The following is a 27,370-nucleotide window of genomic DNA, read 5'->3' as shown; positions in this document are numbered from 1 at the left end:
ACTTGACCCCTCCCCAGGGGGTAACGTGATACCCCAAGATCATATAATTCACAGTTTTTATAAAACACCTGAAGACCTTTCCATCTATAATTATTTGATTCTACTATATCCAGAATTTTAGAAAATTTTTTGAAGTTTTAGCCTATTTGACCCTTTTTAGTCCCCCCCCCCCTGCCCCCAGGGGGTCGGCCAGGACCAATCTGGATATGATATTAAAATGCTATCTCAGGCTAATAATTCTAACCAAGTTTGACTCATTTCCTATAAAAATTGAGCAAAAAATGCTCATTAATGTGTTTTTCCTATATAAACTATAGTAAACTTGACCCCCTCCCCAAGGGAAAACAGGAGACCCCAGGGTCATATAATTTACAATTTTTATATACAAACTTTAAGACCTTTTCATATCTATAAAGTGTATTTGATTATACCATTTCCAGAATTTTAAAAGAATATTTTTGAAGTTTTAGCCTATTTGACCTTTTTTGGCCCCGCCCCTTTGCCCCCAGGGGAGTCGGCCTGGACCAATATGGATATGATATTAAAATGCTATCTCAGGCTAATAATTCTAACCAAGTTTGACTCGTTTCCAATGAAAATTGAGCAAAAAATGCTCATAAATGTAAACTATAGTAAACTTGACCCCCTCCCCAGGGGGAAACGTGAGACCTCAGGGTCATATAATTCACAATTTTTGTAAAGGACCTTAAGACCTTTCTATTTATGAAAAGTATTTGTTTCTACCATTTCCAGAATTTCAGAAGAAGATTTTTGAAGTTTTAGCCTATTTGACCCTTTTTTAGCCCCACCCCTCTGTTCCCAGGGGGTCGGCCAGAACCAATGTGGATATGATATTAAAATGCTATCTCAGGCTAATAATTCTAACCAAGTTTGACTCGTTTCCAATGAAAATTGAGCAAAAAATGCTCATAAATGTGTTTTCCCTATATAAACTATAGTAAACTTGACCCCCTCCCCAGGGGGAAACGTGAGACCCATATAATTCACAATTTTTGTAAAGGACCTTAAGACCTTTCTATTTATGAAAAGTATTTGATTCTACCATATCCAGAATTTCAGAAGAAGATTTTTGAAGTTTAAGCCTATTTGACCCCTTTTGACCCCGCCCCTAAGGCCCCTGGGGGTCAGTTATAGAAAATTTGTTAATAGGATTAAATGGCCATCTCATACTGATAATTCTCACAACATTTGACTCATTTCCTATTACAAATGACCAAATAATGCGCAAAAATGTGTTTTTCTCAATATAAAGTATAGTAAACTTAACCCCCTCCCCAGGGGGAAACTAGAGACCCCAGGGTCATATAATTCACAATTTTTGTAAAGGACCTTAAGACCTTTCTATTTATGAAGAGTATTTGATTCTACCACATCTGTGAGTAGAGAAGAAGATTTTTGAAATTTTACTCAATTTTACCCCTTTTGGCCCCTCCCACAGCCCCCTGTGGGGTGGGGACCATATAATTCACAATTTTGATTGGCCTTATGCCTTAGAAGGTTTGTGCAAAATTTCATTGAAATTGCTTCAGCAGTTTTGGAGAAGAGGTCGAAAATGTAAATTGTTTACGGACATACGACGGACGACGGACGACGACGGACAAAAGGCGATTAGAATAGAGAGACTTCGTCTCAGGTGACCTAAAAAAGCTCGAGAATAAACAGAAGGGAGATAATATAAACCACTTTGCATATATAAACAATTCATCATGTTTTCATTGTACTCAACATGTTTGCCATTTATTCAGCTTTTTTAACATGTTACTAGCAAAAACATATATTCGCAATCAAGGAATCTTACTGAAAATTATGTACTTCTATATATGTTTTAAACAATTAATTCACGATCAAGCTTCCTTACTAAATTATGTGATAATTTGCATCTCGTAAAAATCAATAGGTTTCCAGTAAGTGTGAATCTCATTATCTGTTAACTTTAGTGATTGGTATAACACATATATCAATTACCTAAAACAATCTACAATTCCAGAGTAGCTCCTCTCTCCAGCTCCCTTCTCAATTGTCTGTAGTCTCGTTTTCACAACTGGAAATGTCCATTGTGTTATGCATAATCTTAATTAGTACACTTACATGACTGAAAATTTTATGCTATTTTAGCAAATTTCTAGTACATTGAATTATTAGATAAAATAATTTTCTTATTTATTTTGTGAAATTTAAATTGCATGCGTGTTAAAGAAGTTCAATATTGTAATGGGTCCTATAAAATTCAATGTAGACCTTGTTGATATAGGTAACACAGATTTGTATGTCATAAACAGTCCTGACATTACCAAAAGTATATCCCACATAAAAACTGGCCCTGATTTCTCAAAAAAAAAAACTTCAGTGAAAAACGGACTTAAATCAATTTGTTTTTAATTGAATTATATTAATAAATAAAACTTTTGTCTTGACTTAAATGAGTGCTTTTTGTTTCTATGTATCTTACCATCCATTGGGTTAACAAAGACTGATGCCGTGCCCCCAGCAATGATTCCAGAAATAAGGGTATGGTAGAATACAGCCTCATTACTGTTCTCTCTTCGTTTGCCCTGAAACAATAAAATTTATTCCAATTATATCAACATGACAATGCAGGTGCTCAGTTTTATTGATATACATTGTAAGTGAATTTTCTACAAGAGACTGACTGTTAAAGCAGGTCTCCCATAATTAAGTTCTCTACAAAGGATAATACTGTAGAGATCATTTGAGTAAAGCAATATTTTATCTTCAATCAAAACATCTTTAAACTATAAAATCAATGTTTTTTTTTTTTAATTTGAAGTCATTCTACTGTCTCAGCTTTGCCATCAGTAGAATTACAAACATGAGTATCTCCACATAAAACAATATTATACAATCAATGTTTTGATAGCTTTTTAGACACTTTTTTAGGTCCCTGACATGAGTTGTTTTTTTTATTTTGAAAAAAATCCTTTAAATATTTAATCATTAACTTAAGAAGGAAATCTTTATTTTCTGCTTTCTCACCATAGCATTAAGGTGTGCAAAGAATGGGAAGTACAAAGCTGAAAATGTAACATCTCTCAGCATTGTGGCTGCACATCCCTGATACAGGCCAGTTAGGCCTTTTTCCTTGAGCAGTGTTGAGATGATCTTCATGGCAGTTAACTTGGTGGCAGTTCCGGTTCCGTTGGCAGCTACATTGACACGAGCTGTAGAATGTGATAGAGAATCAGAGCTGATCAGATGACCCACCAAATGCTGTAGAATGTGATAGAGAATCAGAATTCAGAGAGTATTAGCATTCAGTATCGATACATGTAACTTGTTTGTGCAAAAAGAAACTGGAAGACATTGCTTAGCTGCTTTAGAAAACCAAAATTACAATAAATATTGAAATACACTAATCTCAGATGGAAGACAAATCACCTGTCCTATGATATTCCAGGGGTTCCATTCACTTACGATCTCTACACCCCTGGACTATCTCATAGTGAAATTGAAGGCAGCTCAGCGGAAAACATTTGACCAATCACAGGCTAGCAAAGATTTCCTTTGAAGACTACAGAGAGAGCGACGCCTAACATCAAAGCCACACAGTCAACCACAGTGTACCGTTATACGGCTCTTTTGATGTACATCGTATGACTAAATTACCTGTTCTGTTCTGTTGCCTCCAGTTTCACTATGAGATAGTCCAGGGGTGTAGAGATCGTAAGTAATCGGAACCCCTGGAGTATCGAGGATGACAAATCACCTGTCCTATGATTTGTGAGGTGTGGATATCAATTGACAGGAATTCTCTGCAGATATAATCAGGATCTGAGGGAGTGGGATGTTGTCTGGGAATATGTGAATAAGCTAAACATGAACATTTGAAGCTTTAATAAGTTTACTGTAGATTTCCAGTGTGTCAATGTCCATGTTGACTTGAGATCTAAGACGTACATACCACTTCGACCAGCATCCTGAAGTTGTATTTTTATAAGTTCCATGGGTGTGGTTACAATGATCTGAAACAACCCAGCTCCAGCCCCACACACAATCTCTCGTGGCAGTGACAGCTTACCCGTTCTGAAATGGTATTATATCATTTAGTATTCTGATGTTCAGTAAACCATGATAGGTGTAAAGTACCCATGCTATTGTTAACACGGACAAGGACAGAGACCATGTAGAAAAGGACTTGTCATTTTGGTTGGCCTTGTTGTTAACAAAGATATGCTATGTTACCAGGGGATTTTCTCACTGGTTTTGGCCATTTGTTACATTAAGAAGGAAAATCAATTAATGAAGCCATCAGAAAATGCCTTGATAACAGAGCTAGGACTCGATGTAATAACCATGTTTTGCTTTAATTCATATTATGATACATTAACATGGTATCACAAACTAAGTCTAATGAATAGATCCGATGGACTATGTCATATGTGTAGAACTGAAAATGAGACTTTAACCCATTTGTTTTTTAACTGTTTATTCACAACACAATTGTTAGACATAATACATGCTAATCTTTACAATAATGAAAGTTTTGACACTGTAAATATGACATGGAATATGGATGAGGAGAAAATGATGCTCTGTGACTGCACTGATAATTTATTGAATAATGCAATATCTAACACAGTCATAATTACAACTAAATGGGTTATATGGAAGATCAGGAATATAAAAAAATACCAAAACAAATTAACTTCTCCTACATCAGCATTTCAAATTTTAAAAGAATTACTTAAAGATAATCTGTCATCATACATAAAAATCAAACAAAATGGGAAAAAGGAATTGATAGTCGGCCATCTTGTTCATCGATGGGTCTGAAAATGCAATATGCACAACTAGACCCCTAGGGGAACCTGCACATGCAATTTGATACAGATCCCTTCAGTACTTTCTGACAAATAGTGGTAACAAGCTTTAACTATCAAAATCCAAGATGGCGGCCTGTCGGCCATCTTGTTAATCAATCGGTCCCAAAATGCAATATGCACAACTAGACCCCTAGGGATATCTGCACATGCAATTTGAGACAGATCCCTTCAGTACTTTCTGAGAAATAGCTGTAACAAAGTTCAATTGTCAAAATCCAAGATGGCGGCCTGTCGGCCATCTTGTTCATCGATCGGTCCCAAAATGCAATATGCACAACTAGGCCCCTAGGGGAACCTGCACATGCAATTTGAGACAGATCCCTTCAGTACTTTCTGAGAAATAGCGGTAACAAACTTCAATTGTCAAAATCCAAGATGGCTGCCTGTCGGCCATCTTGTTAACCGATTGGTCCCAAAATGCAATATGCACAACTAGGCCCCTAGGGGAACTTACATGTGAAATTTGAGAAAGATCCCTTCAGTACATTCTGAGAAATAGCGGTAACAAACTTTAACTATCAAAATCCAAGATGGCTGCCTGGCGGCCATTTTGTTGACCGATTGGTCCCAAAATACAATATGCACAACTAGAGCCCTAGGGGAACCTGCATATGAAATTTGAGAAACATCCCTTCAGTACTTTCTGAAAAATAGCGGTAACAAGAATTGTTAACGGACGGAAGGACGGACGGACGGACGGACGGACGGACGGACGGACGGACGGAAGGACGGACGACGGACCACGGACAAAAAGCGATTTGAATAGCACACCATCTGTTGATGGTGTGCTAAAAAAAACTACATGTATTAATAATTACTCTTTTATCACTCAAGTATATGTGAGATTTAGCTCCCCTTGTTGTTGATATCAATTTTAATACTTTTTTGTGTTCATCATAATCCTTAAAACTAATATTATGGATTGATTAGAAGTTAAATTTAAAAATGTAAAAAAAAGAAGAAAGTACATATTAACAAATAACATTACATAATATGTAACAACTGAATTTATTAGAAGTAAGAAAGCATTTATATCATATTTGTAATTTTTATATTAGAGTTGTCTCCCCTTACCTGCCATATTATATGCACAATGTAAATTAATTATTTGAAATTACAAATAACAATTTATTTTGAATGGATATGAATGATTGAGAGGTAATTATGAATAAATGATGAATATATCTGTAAATAATGTGAAAGCGGTAAAAGTTTGTGTTCAAGATTAGAATAATCTATTTGAATATGGAAATTTGTGTGCAAGTCCTTCTGTGAAAGGAACATAATGTTATTTATATGTCTATTGAATAAAAAAATTTTTTTTTGGAAAAAAAACACAAAAAAAACAACATGGTATCAGAGATATACAGTCTCCTGAAGCAACAAGTACACAAAATGAATCAATACAAATACAGTTAGATAGCTTCAGTATATATGTATATTATTTGGTGAGATTGTAAACTCCTAGTTCTGATGTCTGGCTGAAATATTCATCTGAAGATAGTGTGTAAAGAACAGATTACAGTATAAAATGAATGAAGTATTGATTGTTGATGAAAGTGGTGTAAATTCTCAAAGGAAGACCAACAGACTTCATTGGCTATAGCTCTCTAGATTTTGTATTGATTGATAGTAGGCGATTTCTACTGAATAATGCTACTTAATGTAAACAGTCAATAGACAGATCATCATGCAGAATCCAGACATAGCAATGATCCAGGAGTTTCAATATCAGGTGGTACCAGGTACTTTTTAAAACCTGGTTAAACCTGGCTGTGGCACATACCACCTGATTTGGGCCAAACTACATCAGATAGCATACAGATTGTAGAGAAAAGTACCCTCTGAAATTGCAATCGTACCACCTCTTCTGAAAGATAATGAAACCCCTTGATGATCATATGGACCTGGGACAGTTCATCTAAATTTGTAACTCTACATCTTACCACAAATACTCTGAAATGTGACTTTAAATTTTCATCATAGATACAGACTATCCTGATATTATATTATCCTAAAGGATGTCTGCGGTGCATGTAATTCGCAAAAAAAACCCACCAGATTATACATAATACAAGAGAACCCAGAGGGATCTTGGCGCCCACCTAAGAACGATCTTTGTCTGACAAAGGCAAGAGGGATCTTTTCTCTGCTTTTCAAGCTTTTACTACATATTACTACACATGGAATTTCAGAAAGATCCTTTGACTGCTTTCTGAGATATATAACGGTAACAAACTTTAATTATCAAAATCCTTGATGGCTACCTGTCGGCCATCTTGTTCACCGATCCGTCCTAAAATGCAATAAGCACAACTGGACCCCTAGAAGAATCTGCACATACAATTTGAGACAGATCCCTTCAGTACATTCTTAGACATAGCGGAAAAAAACTTCAATTGTCAAAATCCAAGATGGCGTTCTGTCGGCCATCTTGTTCACTGATCGGTACCAAAATGCAATATGCATAACCAGAGACCTAGGGGAACCTGCACATGAAATTTCAGACAGATCCCTTCAGTACTTTCTAAGAAATAGTGGTAACAAGCTTCAATTATCAAACTCCAAGATGGCATCCTGTCGGCCATCTTGTTCACCGATGGGTCTGAAAATGCAATATGCACAACTAGACCCCTAGGGGAACCTGCACATGCAATTTGATACAGATCCCTTGAGTACTTTCTGAGAAATAGTGGTAACAAGCTTTAACTATCAAAATCCAAGATGGCGGCCTGTCGGCCATCTTGTTCAATCAATCGGTCCCAAAATGCAATATGCACAACTAGACCCCTAGGGGAACCTGCACATGCAATTTGAGACAGATCCCTTCAGTACTTTCTGAGAAATAGCTGTAACAATGTTCAATTGTCAAAATTCAAGATGGCGGCCTGTCCGCCATCTTGTTCATCGATCGGTCCCAAAATGCAATATGCACAACTAGGACCCTAGGGGAACCTGCACATGCAATTTGAGACAGATCCCTTCAGTACTTTCTGAGAAATAGCGGTAACAAACTTCAATTGTCAAAATCCAAGATGGCTGCCTGTCGGCCATCTTGTTAACAGATTGGTCCCAAAATGCAATATGCACAACTAGGCCTCTAGGGGAACTTACATGTGAAATTTGAGAAAGATCCCTTCAGTACATTCTGAAAAATAGCGGTAACAAACTTTAACTATCAAAATCCAAGATGGCTGCCTGGCGGCCATTTTGTTGACCGATTGGTCTCAAAATACAATATGCACAACTAGGGCCCTAGGGGAACCTACATATGAATTTTGAGAAACATCCCTTTAGTACATTCTGAGAAATAGCGGTAACAAGAATTGTTAACGGACGGAAGGACGGACGACGGACCACGGACAAAAAGCGATTTGAATAGCCCACCAACTGTTGATGGTGGGCTAATAAATCTATGTACTTTTGTGTAACTGCTCACTAAATAAAATGCTTGATGTTGACCTATGACCCTGTAAAATACATTTCTTTGTAACAAAGGTCTTAAATACAATGTATACTGCAAGTCTATAATATACAGATTACATAATTATATACATTGTATGTGATAAAGATCACTTAATATACAATACACAGATCCAAGGTACCGACACTATATAGGGTTTCTATTCCTCCTGAGTTATACCTGCTGTCTTTAAGGTGATGCCGAAGGAAGTCATTTCCGACCAGTTTGATGGCCTTCTCTGGAGTAATCAGAACTAAGTTAACACCAGACCCTGTAGGACAAAATATAAGAACAACTTAACACCAGACACTGTAGGACAAAATATATAGGACTAAGTTAACACCAGACCCTGTAGGACAAAAGGTTAACACTACAGGATTGATATAGTATAGTTAAATCAATTACATGATACACAAACTCATAACATGTGGTCGTAGTGATTGGAAACATTTCCTAACTCTGACATGCATGACAAATATTGGCTTTGATGACACATTAATATTGAGGATCTTCACTGTCGGAAAAACTGATTTAAAAACAGCTATAGAGACCACAACCTACCTCTGTACATCCCAAAGAAACCTTCATTTCTGTAGGTTTTCGAAAAGCAGTCCCATCTGAAACAAAGCAATATCATATTATATTATAATTATGAACAATGCATGTAAAATTGGCAAATGATAATTTTAAGATAAAATTATTGCAATTTGTTTGATAAAATATGGTAAGCTATTAATAAGATAAGGAGTACTTAATTAATACAAGAGGCCCATGGGCCTTAACGGTCATCTGACTCATGGCACAAAACAACAAAGTCACAGTATAAAGCAAATTGGTTAACAATTAATATAAACAATACAAGGAACTCCTTAGTTGAATATGTAAGTTTCTGAAATAGGTAAATATCATTTGTTGAACAAACTTGGTAGCCCTTCATCCATATATGGTTGTAACCAATTCAAGGATTAATATGAGGAGTCGTCAGATTTTAAAGCCAAATTTCAGCAAAGCTCCCATTTTGGACCTCCGCCGTACTATCCCCATGGGTCTTAGCTCGGTCCTTTATAAAATATGATTGTCCTCACCTAAAGTTCCCCCTTCTGAATCAATTAAAACCCCTATAGACCAATTTTCATTGAGATCGGAGACTGAAACCTGAAAACAGGAAGTGGGCCAGTGGCCATCTTGGAATACCAAAATCTTTATGAAAATGTTTTCATGTTGTTCGGCATCAATTAAAACCCCTATAGACCAATTTTCATTGAGATCGGAGGTTGAAACCTTAAAACAGGAAGTGGGCCAGCGGCCATCTTGGAATACCAAAAATCTTTACGAAAATGTTGTATGTTGTTCGGCATCAATTAAACCCCTATAAAATCATTGAGATCGGAGACCGAAACCTGAAAACAGGAATTGGGCCAGCTAAAATTAAGAAAATTTGCCCTTTTGGGGCCCCACCCCTCAGCCCCTAGGGGTCAAACCAGACTCATTTGTATAAGATATGATTGTCCTTTCCCAATGATGTTTCACACCAAATATGGATGAAATTCATCCAAGGATGAAGGAGGAGTAGGATTTTAAAGCTAAAATTAAGAAAATTTGCCCTTTTAAGGCCCTACCCCTCAGCCCCTAGGGGTCGGACCAGGCTCATTTATATATATATGATTGTCCATCCATAATGATGTTTCACACCAAATATGGATGAAATCCATCCAAGGATGAAGGAGGAGTAGGATTTTAAAGCTAAAATTAAGAAAATTTGCACTTTTGGGGCCCCACCCCTCAGCCCCTAGGGGTCGGACCAGGCTCATTTATATAATATATGATTGCCCATCCCAAATGATGTTTCACACTAAATATGGATGAAATCCATCCAAGGATGAAAGAGGAGTAGGATTTTAAAGCTAAAATTAAGAAAATTTGCCCTTTTGGGGCCCCATCCCTCAGCCCCTAGGAGTCGGACCAGGCTCATTTATATAAAATATGATTGTCCTTCCCCAATGATGTTTCACACTAAATATGGATGAAATCCATCCAAGGATGAAAGAGGAGTAGGATTTTAAAGCTAAAATTAAGAAAATTTGCCCTTTTGGGGCCCCACCCCTCAGCCCCTAGGAGTCGGACCAAGCTCATTTATATAAAATATGATTGTCCTTCCCCAATGATGTTTCACACTAAATATGGATGAAATCCATCCAAGGATGAAGGAGGAGTAGGATTTAAAAGCTTAAATTAAGAAAATTTGCCCTTTTGGGGCCCCGCCCCTCTGCCCCTAGGGGTCGGACTTATCTCATTTATATAAAATATGATTGTCCTTCCCCAAGGATGTTTCACACCAAATATGGATGTAATTCACTCAAGGGTTTAGGAGGAGTAGGCTTTTGTATAAATAGTTATACGCACGGCGGACAGCGCACGGCGCACGACGACGGAAGAAACACGATGACAATAGGTCATCCTGACCTTCGGATGCATCGATAATTCCTCATGCAATGATATATATATAGATTAGTTGGCTTTATCAGCTGACCATTATGATAGGTCAACTTTGATACTGACTTTACAGATCAGAGACTTACAAACTGGTCATTAGGTCAGCTTTAACAATGACTTTATACAAATCAGAGACTTACAGACTGCGGTATAGTAGCTAGTCATTAGGTCAGCTTTATTCTGACTTTATACAAATCAGAGACCTACAGACTGGTAAAGTAACTGGTCATTAGGTCAGCTTTATACTGACTTTATACAAATCAGCGACCTACAGACTGGTAAAGTAACTGGTCATTAGGTCAGCTTTATACTGACTTTATACAAATCAGAGACTTACAGACTGCGGTATAGTAGCTGGTCATTAGGTCAGCTTTATACTGACTTTATACAAATCAGAGACTTACAGACTGTGGTCAAGTAGCTGGTCATTAGGTCAGCTTTATTCTGACTTTATACAAATCTGAGACTTACAGACTGTGGTATAGTAGCTGGTCATTATAGGTCAGCTTTATTCTGACTTTATACAAATCAGAGACTTACAGACTGGTAAAGTAACTGGTCATTAGGTCAGCTTTTTACTGACTTTATACAAATCAGAGACTTACAGACTGCGGTATAGTAGCTGGTCATTAGGTCAGCTTTTATACTGACTTTATACAAATCAGAGACTTACAGACTGTGGTATAGTAGCTGGTCATTAGGTCAGCTTTATTCTGACTTTATACAAATCAGAGACTTACAGACTGTGGTATAGTAGCTGGTCATTAGGTCAGCTTTATTCTGACTTTATACAAATCAGAGACTTACAGACTGTGGTCAAGTAGCTGGTCATTAGGTCAGCTTTATTCTGACTTTATACAAATCAGAGACTTACAGACTGTGGTCAAGTAGCTGGTCATTAGTTAGACTTTAATACTGACTTACAGACTGGGTATAGTAAAATCATTAGGTCAGCTTTATTCTGACTTTATAATAGACTTACAGACTGCGGTATAGTAACTGGTCATTAGGTCAGCTTTATCTGACTTTATACAAATCTGAGACTTACAGACTGGTAAAGTAACTGGTCATTAGGTCAGCTTTTTACTGACTTTATACAAATCAGAGACTTACAGACTGTGGTATAGTAGCTGGTCATTAGTTCAGCTTTATACTGACTTTATACAAGTCAGAGACTTACAGACTGTGGTCAAGTAGCTGGTCATTAGGTCAGCTTTATACTGACTTTATACAAATCGGGACTTACAGACTGTGGTCAAGTAGCTGGTCATTAGTTGAGCTTTAATACTGACTTTATACAAATCAGAGACTTACAGACTGTGGTCAAGTAGCTGGTCATTAGGTCAGCTTTATACTGACTTTATATACAAATCAGAGACTTACAGACTGCGGTATAGTAGCTGGTCATTAGGTCAGCTTTATACTGACTTTATACAAATCAGAGACTTACAGACTGCGGTATAGTAGCTGGTCATTAGTTGAGCTTTAATACTGACTTTATACAAATCAGAGACTTACAGACTGTGGTCAAGTAGTTGGTCATTAGGTCAGCAGCTTTATACTGACTTTATATACAAATCAGAGACTTACAGACTGCGGTATAGTAGCTGGTCATTAGTTGAGATTTAATACTGACTTTATACAAATCAGAGACTTACAGACTGTGGTCAAGTAGCTGGTCATTAGGTCAGCTTTATACTGACTTTATACAAATCAGAGACTTACAGACTGCGGTATAGTAGCTGGTCATTAGTTGAGCTTTAATACTGACTTTATACAAATCAGAGACTTACAGACTGTGGTCAAGTAGCTGGTCATTAGGTCAGCTTTATACTGACTTTATACAAATCAGAGACTTACAGACTGCGGTATAGTAGCTAGTCATTAGGTCAGCTTTTTACTGACTTTATACAAATCAGAGACTTACAGACTGCGGTATAGTAGCTGGTCATTAGTTGAGCTTTAATACTGACTTTATACAAGTCAGAGACTTACAGACTGTGGTCAAGTAGCTGGTCATTAGGTCAGCTTTTTACTGACTTTATACAAATCAGAGACTTACAGACTGCGGTATAGTAGCTGGTCATTAGTTGAGCTTTAATACTGACTTTATACAAATCAGAGACTTACAGACTGTGGTCAAGTAGCTGGTCATTAGGTCAGCTTTATACTGACTTTATACAAATCAGAGACTTACAGACTGCGGTTATAGTAGCTAGTCATTAGGTCAGCTTTATTCTGACTTTATACAAATCTGAGACTTACAGACTGGTAAAGTAACTGGTCATTAGGTCAGCTTTTTACTGACTTTATACAAATCAGAGACTTACAGACTGCGGTATAGTAGCTGGTCATTAGTTGAGCTTTATACTGACTTTATACAAATCAGAGACTTACAGACTGTGGTCAAGTAGCTGGTCATTAGGTCAGCTTTATACTGACTTTATACAATCAGAGACTTACAGACTGTGGTCAAGTAGCTGGTCATTAGGTCAGCTTTATACTGACTTTATACAAATCAGAGACTTACAGACTGCGGTATAGTAGCTGGTCATTAGGTCAGCTTTATACTGACTTTATACAAATCAGAGACTTACAGACTGTGGTCAAGTAGCTGGTCATTAGGTCAGCTTTATACTGACTTTATACAATCAGAGACTTACAGACTGTGGTCAAGTAGATGGTCATTAGGTCAGCTTTATACTGACTTTATACAAATCAGAGACTTACAGACTGTGGTCAAGTAGCTGGTCATTAGGTCAGCTTTATACTGACTTTATACAAATCAGAGACTTACAGACTGTGGTCAAGTAGCTGGTCATTAGGTCAGCTTTATACTGACTTTATACAAATCAGAGACTTACAGACTGCGGTATAGTAGCTGGCCATTTGGTCCTGGCTGTTGGTTCTGTAGGCGTGTCTTTGTCAAGTCGATGGGGAACACACAGGTCACCCCCACAATTCCTGCTATACCCCCATTTATTACTTTCGGTAGTAACCTACAATCATGAACACAATGATACAATCAAGTATACATGTTCAGAGTTTAAGTTTAAATTTAAAGGAAAACTTTGGGTATGCTCATATGCTTTCTAATGATCCAACACTCAACAGGTCTGATATCAGGTGTCTTTTGGCATTATCAAAAACATGTTTGATCTGATAATTACAACCAATGTTGACCTTTAATAATTATTAATAATGATAATGTGAGAGATATTTTAATTAAACAATCAATGTTTTATTGTACAATTATGACTAACCCTAAGGACAGAAATTAGGTGAGATTATATACATGTATTAATAACAACAGTTGAAGGGTGTGTTCAATTTGAACTTGAATGAAGGTAAAGGTTATTTGTTTGAATAAAAATTGTAGTTCTTCATTCATGCTAAAATATATTTTTTTGATGACTTGCTAAATCAGGGCTTTTTATCTACATTTACACATAATTCTGATCACAAAATGTACTTACGAAAACTCCATCAAACAGAGGTTTACTTGGCCAAATTGAGGACAGAATCTTCAGCTGGTGCTCTCGATGTTTTGAAGTTCTACAATTATTAACTAGTATCCACTTTGTTAGGTGTTACTTGATTCTGACCAGTCTAGTCTAGCAGCTAGAGTCAAGTTCCTTGTGTTGTACTGTACACTAGCCCTGAAAAGACAAATATATATAAACTGTATTATAATGATGAAACCAGATTCCCCAATCAATTAATCATTGCACAGCAACTTAATAAAACTATGTAAATCTATACATTAGACACCTAAGAAATCATTAGGTCTCTAGTACAAAGTGTTGCTATGGGAAATTATGGATACAAATACTAAGTTTTCAGCTAGACATGTTAGTTTATAGTGACATCGGAACTCAAATCCTGCAGTAGAGTTACATAATTATTTAGATTAAGAAATTGCTCATCAACTTCTATTTCAACTCAACAATATTTTTAAAAATTACAACCACCATCTCTCAAAACAATGAAAACTAATGTAACTTGGTCTACGTTACTAGTTCTAGGTGTGTATATAATTGATCATCAACATTATACTTTTAAGATGAGAAATGTACCTACTTCTGTTGATCTGTTCTGTAAGATTTTTATCATTTTATATATAATATAATCAGATCTAATTCATAAGAGGTTGTTGGCCTAGCTATAGGAGACACCAAAGTACCGGGGTTAATTTTAAAGTATCCTATAGAATCTCTGTCCTACTCACAGTTTTACTGTTTCCATAGGGACAGACCAATTAAACTGTGTTTTTATATGCCTCACTAAATGTCTGTACATATGTACATGTAGCATGTATATTAACTGCATGCATGACTATATATCTAAACAGGAAATTAGGTCATTTTAAGTCTTAAAACATTATAGCCAAGGTTTTTTCATTATGTTAAAACAACTCAAAATATTTCTATTTCAAGTAAATCTAATTTTTCCCCCTGAGTATTAAAATATTATTTCTGTCCTAACGACATAAAAACTTCTTTATCAGAGCTATATATCCATTTACTAATACTACAAGATCAAATATTCACATAAGTACAATGTATATTCTTGAGTAAGTTTTTTTACACCATACTTTAAGTTTCTTGGTGAAATGCATATTTTAGATAATGGTGTATGTATAATTGTTTCATATTGTTTGTTAGCTGTACAATCATGGTAAAATCATGTCCCTAATTGAATTGATAGTTTTGGTAATTAGGACCTACCAACATATGATCAGGACCTCTAACATTACAGGCGAAAGGCTTGTATAGGATTTGTTGATAGTGTTATATTATTCCAATATGTCAGTTTTGAGATTGACAAAAAACGACATGGGTTAAGTACAATCTATCGTCGATTAGCCCCACAATCTGGTGATTATGACATCATCATTTGACGTGAGTTTTGTGATGTCATAATCACTGGAAGGTGGGACTGATCAACAGTAAATTGTACTTTATTCGCGTCGTTTAGGGATCTCGAAACCATCATATTGCATTTAATTCCTACAGGTAAAAGAATGCACACCAACAAACATGGCACTTCACATGAAGAGATTTAATGTGCATTCGGCTGTCAGGATGAGAGTAGATAATTTGTGTCAGCATAAATAATTAAGATTTAAACAAAAATAGCCGAGAGCAAAACTTGAAAGAATTTAGACAAGAATATAACTCTACAGTAATTAATTATCATGGAAGATTAACGATAAATTGTCAAGACTCCATTACAAGGATGCATGCACATATGCATTCATATATATGGATGGTCTAGTTTCAAGACAATATTTCACAGCTGGGCAGAATACAATTATAAATGTATGTCCTGGCTATTTACGGTGTCCTTACTGTTTGGAAGTATATAAGCAGTACTGAACATGTCCCAACAACTTTTATAGTTTATAGTTCAGAACAGGTCAGGGTTAAAACCCTGGGAATATGTAAGTGTATCAAAACAACATGTGAAAACTAGTAATATGTGGATTTACAATTTTACATAATAATGGATCTTTTTATATCTCATTCCTTTATCACTACAACTACTGTACCAATATCTACAGATACCAAGTATGGATGTAGATTTACAATACATTTGTATTTACATCGTTTTATCAGCATAATCCTAAATACAAAGTGGGATCCTTGAATTGACACAGGCTCACTACATTTCAGTACTAGCATTAGCAGGGTTATATATTCATTCAAAAGCTGCAAATGAGCTGATATCTTTAATATTTCATCTCCAAATTACCAAGGTGATTAACATTGCCTTGTTGATATATTCCAGTTGTATTAAAGGGACATGAACCTTAAATAATTTGTTCTGTATGCTTAGATATGGTTTTCAGATGTTTAATAAATATTTTATTTCAATGATTGGTTATCTAAAACGACAGGAAAACGTGGGGAATACCTACCTCAAAAATGATAAAAATAGACTGTCATATTCAATATTTGGAACACAAAACGAAAGCTGGCCGAAAGCGAGGTTATACTGAACAACAAACTTGCTGACATGATAAGGAATATTAGTTTTCCACATTTTAAGATTATTTTCTAATTTACGATGGTTGAAAAATGAAGTTTAAGCTATATGTTATAAAATTATTTGTATTTATAGCGCAAGAATGATAAGTCTAAAGTCAAACAAGACTTTTCATTCGACAGGGCACCGCGAAGGGAGGACTTATTGCACATATGTATATCATGCAAGTAGAAAGTGGGGAGTTGCTCCCGTCACTTGCATTTCAGCGATTCATTTACATTTACCTACTTTCCCAATCGCGCACGTAAGTGACTCTTGATGTACACTGTTTTCTATCAGAATTTGTTTGTGCTCCCTTCACCCACATTTTTGACCCACCATTTTGTTTACATATGTGCAGTGCATTGTGGGAGGTCACTAAAGTTCAACACTACTATACAAAATTTGACCGGGTCGGTTCAAAATACAGAAAGATGGAATTAATTTCCATCATAATTATTTTATTTGACACATTTGCACAATAACTGATATATATTACTTTGTAAGGTATCTGACACGTCGTAAATATGTATTTTGCTCAAAGGATAAGGTACGTTAAGACTCGAATATGGCCCCAAAATTAATTCTCCAGTAAAGAACAACATATTTTGCCATATAACAGTTGAATACATTTGCTAACATATTACATCCCAAAAATATCCCACAATATATGTGCTAATTATGTTCAGTATGACGTCATCAACATGCAGTTTCCCGCCATTTTAACAAAAATCCTTGAAAAATCATACTTTTTGAGCGATTTTCTCTAAAAATGAATGTGGACGCCTTCGTGGAGCAGAAAGATATTTTCACAGGTTGTGTATCATGTATTTACGCATATCCATGCAAAATATGAAGTACGTTGCTCCAAAGTTGCAACCAAATCCATTTCAAGCCTTTTCTAACCTAAAGATGATGAATTTGTAGAAAAATTTGGCGAGAAGAGGAAAATCATCAATTTGATGACGTCATAGGTGGAGCAAATCGTGTTCATGGTTATAAAAAGTTTTGTTTTGATGAATGGCAAGTATGAGAGTATTTATTGATGTGAAATTGATGTGGATCAGAGTTAATATTTTTCGGAATGAAATATTAAGGCCAAATACTGGTCCTATCATATCTACTCCTTTATATGGTTTATTTAGGTTCATGTCCCTTTAACACTGACAGAACAAATGATAAAATGTAAAGATATAGCTACAATGTATACAGAACAAAATATTATACAAATATAGCATTTTGATGAGGTAGATACATGGTTATATCGACCATAGAAAAAAATATTGACCGAGGATGTAGTCCGAGGTCGATATTTTTTCTGTGGTCGATATAACCATGTATTGACCGAAATCAAAATGCTATAATTGTTTTATTATTTTTCTGGATTTTTACATGTTGAAATGAGTGTGAAACTAAATAAGCATCGCATTGTAAATTCTGCTTCGTGATGACAGTTACAATCTTATGATTTTGTAACAAGTACAATTAAAAAACAACATATGAAAACAGTATCAATTGATGCACTTCACGCTTTTATTACATGCATCCGGTGCATGCGTGTTTGTAAATTGCATACATGTACATGTACTCCATTATAGATAAAGCTCCATGTCTTAAGGGCACAATGTGACAGTCAATTAAATGTATAGTTTAATTGTTCTCCGTTGAAATCATCCACTTCGACGTCAAACATATATTAACAGATTCAGTTTGACATAAAGATACATTCTCTTATGCTTAGTACTCCATTCAGTAACATGAAATTCGTATACATACAGAGGGATTAGCCTAGGGCTAGGCCTAATGTTGTAACTAGGCTAGCCTAAGTGGAATCTTGAAAAAATAAACATCAAACGTATTCACTATTCAATGGCTCCAGACGCTTAATGAATATTATTCGATTATTCCTACTCTCCTACCGTGTTTACGTTGGAAATTTAAAAGCTTAAACTGTAGTCATCAGCTGGAAGTCATCATCATTTTTGTAAGAAACCGAAACAATCAACGTCGTCTGTCACATTTGGTGGCTACGCTTCAAACTCAGGTCATCAAAGCGTTTGTTTCAAAGCGCCAGGAACACGAAGCGTGTTGGTAACGTAGACGATAACGTTATCTAAAAATAACCATGCAATATACTTTTTCTATAAACTACTTCCGGAAAAATCGTGCAATACAGTTTTTTATCGGTGATCACGTGGCGTGTTTTTGACCAATGAGAAGTGACAGAAAATCCAGAAAAAAAATAATAAATATACATATCTAGATTGGTTACAATGTATAAAGAGTTACAATGTATAAATGGTAACAAAAGGTATAAAGAGTTACAATGTATAAATGGTAACAAAAGGTATAAAGAGTTACAATGTATAAATGGTAACAAAAGGTATAAAGAGTTACAATGTATAAATGGTAACAAAAGGTATAAAGAGTTACAATGTGTAAATGGTAACAAGGTATATAGAATTACAATGTATAAATGGTAACAAAATGTATAAAGAGTTACAATGTATAAATGGTAACAGGTATAAAGAGTTACAACGTATAAATGGTAACAGGTATAAAGAGTTACAATGTATACATGGTAACAAGTTATAAAGAGTTACAATGTATAAATAGTAACAGGTATAAAGAGTTACAATGTATACATGGTAACAATGTATAAAGAATTACAATGTATAAATGGTAACAAGGTATAAAGAATTACAATGTATAAATGGTAACAATGTATAAAGAGTTACAATGTATACATGGTAACAAGTTATAAAGAGTTACAATGTATAAATAGTAACAGGTATAAAGAGTTACAATGTATACATGGTAACAATGTATAAAGAATTACAATGTATAAATGGTAACAAGGTATAAAGAATTACAATGTATAAATGGTAACAATGTATAAAGAGTTACAATGTATACATGGTAACAAGTTATAAAGAATTACAGTTATACATGGTAACAAGGTATAAAGAGATACAAGGTATAAATGGTAAAAATTCAATAAAGAGTTACAATGTGTACATGGTAACAAGGTATCAAGAGTTACGGTGTAATGCAGTATATATTGTAAATACTAGCCTCTAGATCCATTATACATTGTTATCCTTATTGTAAGTCGACCTTTATTTACATTGTAAATATACCTCTAACCATCTATACATTCGCTATGTAACCCACAATATAAAGTAATATAATAAAATTGTAACCGTATTGTAATTCCCTATACAATATAACTGCACATTGTAACTTGGCCTCTATAGTACTTTTTTGTAACCCTCTAAGCATATTTACACATATCAATGACAGTTGTAGGTCATCTCTATCAGTAACAGGTTGTTTGTCCCAGAGCTTTATATATCACAAACCAATGGTGTTTATCTGTAGTGATCTCCAGCATGTGTAATCTCTCCCACATGTACTCTATTACAGCAAAGATTGTCTTACCCATGCTTACCTAATGTAACAACAGACCCAGCATTGACTAGTCTGGCACCACTGCATACAATGGCAGTCTAAGGATGATCGACAGACTATTAGCAGGGCAACAGATGAAAACAAAATCAATAGAGGCTCACACCTTACTGGTGGTCCTACATCACCAAGCATGCAGAGTTAGGGAACATGTTAACATTCTGGTGCTAGTATCATTCCCACTATTATATATATAAGGACCAAAACTTCTAAAGCTATGTTTTCTAACTGAGTAGACGAAATTAGATTAAATAAATGGTAAAGAACTTTATATTGATATGACTACTTCTTATACTATACAATGTCAGGATGGGATTGGAGATAAATTCTATGAATAAAGCTAAACGATAAATAAGGAGAACTTCCTGTACTACATATATATATATAACAGGATGTGAATCAGATTTGTCTGGATAAGAACTTGTGACGATGACTTTAAGTACAGAAAAACAACAAAATTATTGAAAACAATATGAACTATGAAAACAAATAATAATAAATAAAAATATAAACAATGAGAAAAACAAAGGAAATAAATTTAAAATGATAAAAACACCTAATCTTCATTGATATAGCCAGAAAATTTCTAAAATGTTCTAGGATGTACATGATTTTTATTACCCAAATCAGAGTACTATATGTGCTAAATTTTGAAATGAACATTGAATTGAAACTTTTCTGAGGTATGGTAATATATACATGTATGTAAATAACATCTGCAATTACATAATACAATTATAACCTATCAACTACATAAATTTTACTTACATTTAGCTGCAACTTTCTGCACATTAAACATGGCATATATATAACACTAGACCAGCAGTTAACAAATAAATAACAAATAACTTACAAAAATAATCTCTTTCTCTTTAAAGATTCCACAGTCCTTACATTTGCTTGATCTATGTGTAAACAGTGCTGTGATGACTTTGCCTGTAGACTGATGCTATGGGAGATTCGACACTGACCCAGTGGACAATGTAGGCATGTGTCTTGATTTAGTAAGGAGAGATGGCTATTTACTTATGTAACACTGATGCAATATCATATCCAGTAATGTTGTATATGCCATATGTTATCCTCAACATAAAGGAGAGATATCAAAGTAAGCAAATATTTTACTGTATGCTAAATAGCTACATGAAACAAAATTATGATTGCAGGGTTCAAATATTTGTTTTCTTCAAAATGTATATTTTACAGTTAATTTTTTAAGTTTTCAGTTAAAAGTTTATATGCAAGCTATGAACACTAGCTTGAACATGTTCTGTATATAATTCATTTCTCCTGTCTAGTACAAGTCTGTCAACAATGCCACTTCACATTTATCTGGTCATCATGAGGTCAAGTCCTGTCTAACACAGTAATAAACCAATTCAACAATCTCTCTGCAAGGTCTTCTTCTATTGATATGTAGTAAGTCAGTATCAACAAAACAACTGTTATATCTTTCTCTATTAATAGTAACTAAAGCTGGTGAGGGTAAAATTACCATTTATAGACTAATAGGTCACACTATGATTTAAATTTGATCCTTTTTGGTACTTTCCTTTGGTATAGTATGAGCTTTGATACTGATTGGAGTAAAGTGACCAGTACGCTTTAAAACCATGGGAAATACCTGATACTGGCTGTCAGATGTGAATGGGGCCCAGAATAGCAAGCTTTAGTAATTGTTCACTTCAGAACAGGGGGCTATATATCTTTCTATGATATTATAGTAGTCTTTGGTCAAGTTTGGTGGTCTGGGTGAGGTTCTGACTGGTGTATAAGAGACCAATAAGCTTTGGTGGTCTGGGTTAGGGTCTGGCTGGTGTATATGAGACCAAGAAGCTTTGGTAGTCTAGGTTATGGTCTGGCTGGTGTATGCGGGACCAATAAGCTTTGGTAAGCTTGGTTAGGTTATGGCTGGTGTATATGAGACCAACATGTTTTGGTGGTCTGGGTTAGGGTCTGGCTGGTGTATATGAGACCAACAAGCTTTGGTGGTCTGGGTTGGTTCTGGCTGGTGTATAGGGAACCAATAAGCATTGGTGGGCTCAGTTAGGTTCTGGCTTGTGTACAGGAGACCAATAAGTTTTGGTGGTCTGGGTTAATTCTGGCTGGTATATATATATAGGACCAATAAGCTTTGGTGGTCTGGGTTGGTTCTAGCTGGTGTACAAGGAATCGATAAGCTTTGGAGGTCTGGGTTAGGTTCTGAGTTGTGTATAGGGAACCAATAAGCATTGGTGGTCTGGGTTAGGTTCTGGCTGGTGTATAGGGGACCAATAAGCTTAGTTGAGCTCAGTTAGGTTCTGGCTGGTGTATAGGGGACCAATAAGCTTTGGTGGTCTGGGTTAGGTTCTGGCTGATGTATAGGGGAACAATAAGCTTTGGTGGTCTGGGTTAGGGTCTGGCTGGTGTATAGGGGACCAATAAGCTTTGGTGGTCTGGGTTAGGTTTTGGCTGGTGTATAGGGGACCAATAAGTTTTTGTGAGCCCAGTTAGGTTCTGGCTGGTGTATAGGGGACCAATAAGCTTTGGTGGTCTGGGTTAGGTTCTGGCTGATGTATAGGGAACCAATAAGCATTGGTGGGCTCAGTTAGGTTCTGGCTTGTGTATAGAGACCCAATAAGTTTTGGTGAGCTCAGATAGGTTCTGGCTGGTGTATAGGGGACAAATATGCTTTGGTGGTCTGGGTTAGGTTCTGGCTGATGTATGGGGACCAATAAGCTTTGGTGGTCTGGGTTAGGGTCTGGCTGGTGTATAGGGGACCAATAAGTTTTGGTGGTCTGGGTTAGGTTCTGGGTGTACAGGAACCAATAAGGGTGGGCTCAGTTAGGTTCTGGCTTGTGTATAGGGGACCAATAAGTTTTGGTGGTCTGGGTTAGTTCTGGCTCGTATATAGAGGACCAATAAGCTTGGGTGGTCTGGGTTGGTTCTGGCTGGTGTACACTACAAGGAACCAATAAGCTTTGGTGGGTGGTCTATGTTATTAATATTATGTCAGTGGTAAGTTATTGACAGTGTACATATGGCAATGTGGTTATTTTCAAATGTACTGGTATATGCTGCTGACTTTGATGATACAGGGAATTCCCTAAAACAGACTGAGGCCTAGCTGCAATATTGTAGCTGAAAGATTGTCTGCAAAATGCAAAATATTGCTGACAGAAAGGTATAATACATGTACGTGGGTACATTTTATTCATTCTAATACAAGAACTCTAAACCAGTAATTGAGGTCGGGTTGACCTTGACTAGCTGATAGTAGCATGTACATGTATGTATATACACAAGACTCTTTGAAACACAATATAGGACACATATCTAACTGTATATTTTGTAGACATTTTTTATGTGTGACTTTGGATGCAGGGAGGCAAATTTTACACCTGTATTAAAAGTTATATTAAGGCCAAAACAAATTATATGTATGTTTCAGAATACATGGCTGAAAAAAATAGGTAAGGTCGGTAGAGAAATTTTTATATATTTTTATCAATTATTTTTTTTAATTTACTTCATTTATAAGTAAACTCTTTCAGAATTGATAGGCAGACTGGAAGTCTTTTACTTCTCATTATAACTGTCATTCATTTGAACAAACTTGATAAACCTTTATGCAAACATGCCACAGGCCCAGTATCAGGTTTCTACAGGCCTCTTTTGGTTATTCACAAGAATGTATTTAAAGATTTGAGCCTATTTGACCTCTGTTACCTTGAATAAAAGTCAATGTCATTCACTGGAACAAACTTGTTAGCCCTTGCCAGCATGCTACAGGCCCAATATCAGGTCTCTAAGCTTGTTTGTTATTCACACGAAGTCCTTTTCAATTTTAAGCCTATTTGACCCCATGACCTTGAATGATGGTCAAGGTTATTTATTTGAACAAATCTTGGTAGCCCTTCATCCCATGCTGCATGCTACAGACCAAATATCAGCACCAGGGTCTTTCAGTTATTGAGAAGAAGTCGTTTGAATGAAATGTTTACGCATGGCAGACGGCAGACTGAACATGATGACTAGGCCTATAGGTCATCCTTCGGGTCATTTGACCTTAAAATGGTATAGGCTAATGCTGTTTCTAAAAAAAATATTTATCTTACTTATTTCATATCATTTTCACAGTAAATATAAAACAATAAAACGAATTACAATGAATTTCACAATGTTTACATTACTGTGAGTTTATATCATATGTAAATGATTTTATAATTAGTAGCCTTTATAAACAAAACAAGGGAGATAACCCATTCATAATACTGGTAAAAATAAATAGTTAGCCTAGCTAATGCCTAATTATCAGTACGACCTAGAGTACAATATGGGAATAATTGCAAACTAAAGTATCCCCATTAGAATAAATTGACAACGAAAATTTGAACTTGATTCCCATGGCTTTATGTCCACGCTAGTCGTATGTCTTATCCGCTCAAGCATAACGTTATAGACCTATTTAGAGCGTGAATTTTCCGTTAGGCCTATAGGATGTCAACTAGGAATCTGTGTCATTTAGGCCTAATGCTGTAACTAGACCTCAATAGCTTGTGCAAAGATGGCAATCGATGCATTTAACTAGATAATTTAATAGTTATATATGATTCACAATCTGAAATGGCTTGTTGTGAATATCTGCAGAAATGTTTGATCAGCCTAAACGTGTTGAGCCTATGAAATTTATCAATGGATAAACAATGGAAACGGCACAAACAAAACGGCACATAGGCTAAAAGAACTTTGGTAAAATATCCGGCCTACCTGCATGTATCCAAAAACAACGGCAAAATACATTCAACCAGCAGCCCCCAATGTTAACGTGGATGTATACATGACCCACATGTGTATAGTAACCTCACATACACACATGTGTATCATATTCAGGCAGACGATGTAAAATCAATGGTTAATAACATTTGAGTTATCCCCCTTTGAAATGCAAGCTTTTAGGGGAGGTAACTCCCACGTAAAATACTTCCCCAGAAACATATATGTAACATGAGATTAAAAATATACAAAAACAAAAAAGGAACGGAACGGTATGAAGTGTAGAAAAAAGTGAACTTTTTCATATTTTGATATTTACTGTCAAGAGATGTTCATTTTATCGAAAGTTCAGATTATGCAGAGTTCATACCAGTAATTATCGTAGATAATTTTTTGTTTTGTCACCAAAGCTATTTGATGAATTTTCAAGTACATTTTTGGTATCAATTTTGCAATAAGTTTAACCGTTTCTTGCCAGTTTTTGGCCCTTAAATATATACAATCTGATTGTCCTCCAAGGATAAATTTTGTCTGTTCGATATGATCCATTTCAGTTAAACCTTTGGCGTAGTCAGCAACCTCTAAAAAATTTTCCTAGTACAGAATGTGGCATTCTATTATAAAATATAAGTATATGTTATCAACGGTTTTACCACAAAGCTTATAAATGACGACATCGCTTTCATATTAAAAACGATAAATTGATAAATTCAGCGATTTCCCATGCGCTTTTTACATTTTTGGACGTGAGCTTCCATAACGGATACCAGAAAAAAGGTGAAGACCGGTCTTTTTTGTCAGCGTTTCTCTTCATAGTTGTTCTTCTCGTGAATGCATATATATTTTGGGCTCACCATATTTTGCTAGCTCTCTGAATTGATTAGATAATAACTTTGCAGTAAACCAATGCAGTAGTTCTTGTTAATGTTTTTTATTTGATAATATGAATAAGATTATTTCATTAAATTAATGTTCCTTAATTTTGTGTGTCAAACTAAAGAATATTTGCAAATTATGTAGAAAATATAAATTTGTGTCACTAATATCAAGAAATATCCAATGCTGTATTTTTTATAAAATTTGTCAGTAGAAAGTAAAAACAAAGAAATAGATGACGTCAAAAGTATGTAAATGTCTGAAAAAAGTAGGATAGATAAATAAAAAAGGAGAAATATTTCAAAAGTATCTGAAAAAAGAACAAGTAGTTTTTAACAAACTTCTGCAATTTTAAGAAAATCATATCAAAAACTTAATCATGATAGTGCTGAATGAATTTAAGAACTATGATAACTCGCCTGGTAGGTAATGGTCTCTATAGATCAACTCTCATGATTTTACTTCTACTTCGTCTTTGATTTTTTTCCAATTTTACACTTCTTATACTATCCCTTTCTTCTGACAGTGTGCACTTTTTTCCAATTTTACACTTCTTATACTATCCCTTTCTTCTGACAGTGTGCACTTTTTTCCAATTTTACACTTCTTATACTATCCCTTTCCTCTGACAGTGTGCACTTTTTCCAATTTTACACTTCTTATACTATCCCTTTCCTCTGACAGTGTGCACTTTTTCCAATTTTACACTTCTTATACTATCCCTTTCCTCTGACAGTGTGCACTTTTGCAATTACATTTAAGCATAAATGTCACTATTTTTCAACTTCGTTGAGGTATGAAAGAAATTTTATTTGCAAACTGTGTGATTCCGTGTAGCGGATTCTCACAAACATTCGCGAACACAATTTATTTCATAACCCGATGAAGTTAAAAATAGTTACATCAATCCTTATAATTAATTTTCAGACTTCTTGATAACATAAAACACGTTTAAACGTATGGTTCCATTGACATTTAACAATGGATTATTTTGTCTAAATCAATACGCAACATCGACGTCTCTATTGTTCAACCTTTTGATATAGCACTGCGCTCTGGCCCTACACCAGACGTCGATCTGTCATAATGTCCAAGTCTGGTGCCAGGGCCAGAGTATCTCGGGCTACCTGACACCAGACATTTATCTGTGATAATGTCCAAGTCTGGTGTCAGGGTCAGAGTATCTCGGGCTACCTGACACCAGACATTTATCTGTCATAATGTCCGAGTCTGGTGTCAGGGTCAGAGTATCTCGGGCTAGTAAATGAATTACAGTGACTAAACATCAGTCAATACCTTGATTATTTCTTAATTTTGTTGCCTCGTATGATAAGGGATTTATTACTCCAGAGCGAAGCGAGCGGGTAATAAGTCCCGAGTGACGAGAAATCATGCAATAACTGACTTACTGCATGCTTCTTAACCT

General features: G+C 35.6%; 1 protein-coding gene across 6 annotated transcripts in view; it reads right to left on the bottom strand.

Moving 5' to 3' along the window:
• The window catches only part of LOC138306461 (mitochondrial glutamate carrier 1-like), a 31,374-nt gene extending 6,096 nt beyond the window's left edge, over positions 1–25,278 (bottom strand). The window contains exons 1-9 of one of the 6 annotated variants that reach the window (XM_069246925.1): positions 25,063–25,278; positions 14,295–14,477; positions 13,683–13,817; positions 8,887–8,942; positions 8,506–8,596; positions 3,941–4,062; positions 3,016–3,200; positions 2,471–2,573; positions 1,987–2,062 (exon numbers count right to left, since the gene is read on the bottom strand). In XM_069246925.1, coding sequence (XP_069103026.1) covers positions 1,987–2,062; positions 2,471–2,573; positions 3,016–3,200; positions 3,941–4,062; positions 8,506–8,596; positions 8,887–8,942; positions 13,683–13,817; positions 14,295–14,305 — 779 coding nt within the window. In that variant the 5' untranslated portion in view covers positions 14,306–14,477; positions 25,063–25,278. Of the gene's footprint in view, positions 1–1,986; positions 2,063–2,470; positions 2,574–3,015; positions 3,201–3,940; positions 4,063–8,505; positions 8,597–8,886; positions 8,943–10,958; positions 10,971–11,155; positions 11,171–13,682; positions 13,818–14,294; positions 14,478–18,764; positions 19,121–20,296; positions 20,481–21,166; positions 21,406–25,062 lie in introns of those variants that run through there. The other 5 variants (XM_069246932.1, XM_069246946.1, XM_069246940.1 and 2 more) reach the window with 5 other exon arrangements.
• Positions 25,279–27,370: the final 2,092 nt, after the last annotated feature.

Source organism: Argopecten irradians, chromosome 1, assembly GCF_041381155.1.
Source record: "Argopecten irradians isolate NY chromosome 1, Ai_NY, whole genome shotgun sequence".
NCBI lineage: Eukaryota > Metazoa > Mollusca > Bivalvia > Pectinida > Pectinidae > Argopecten > Argopecten irradians.
Note: the sequence above shows the minus strand (reverse complement) of the source record. Positions and strands in the feature narration are given on the sequence as shown.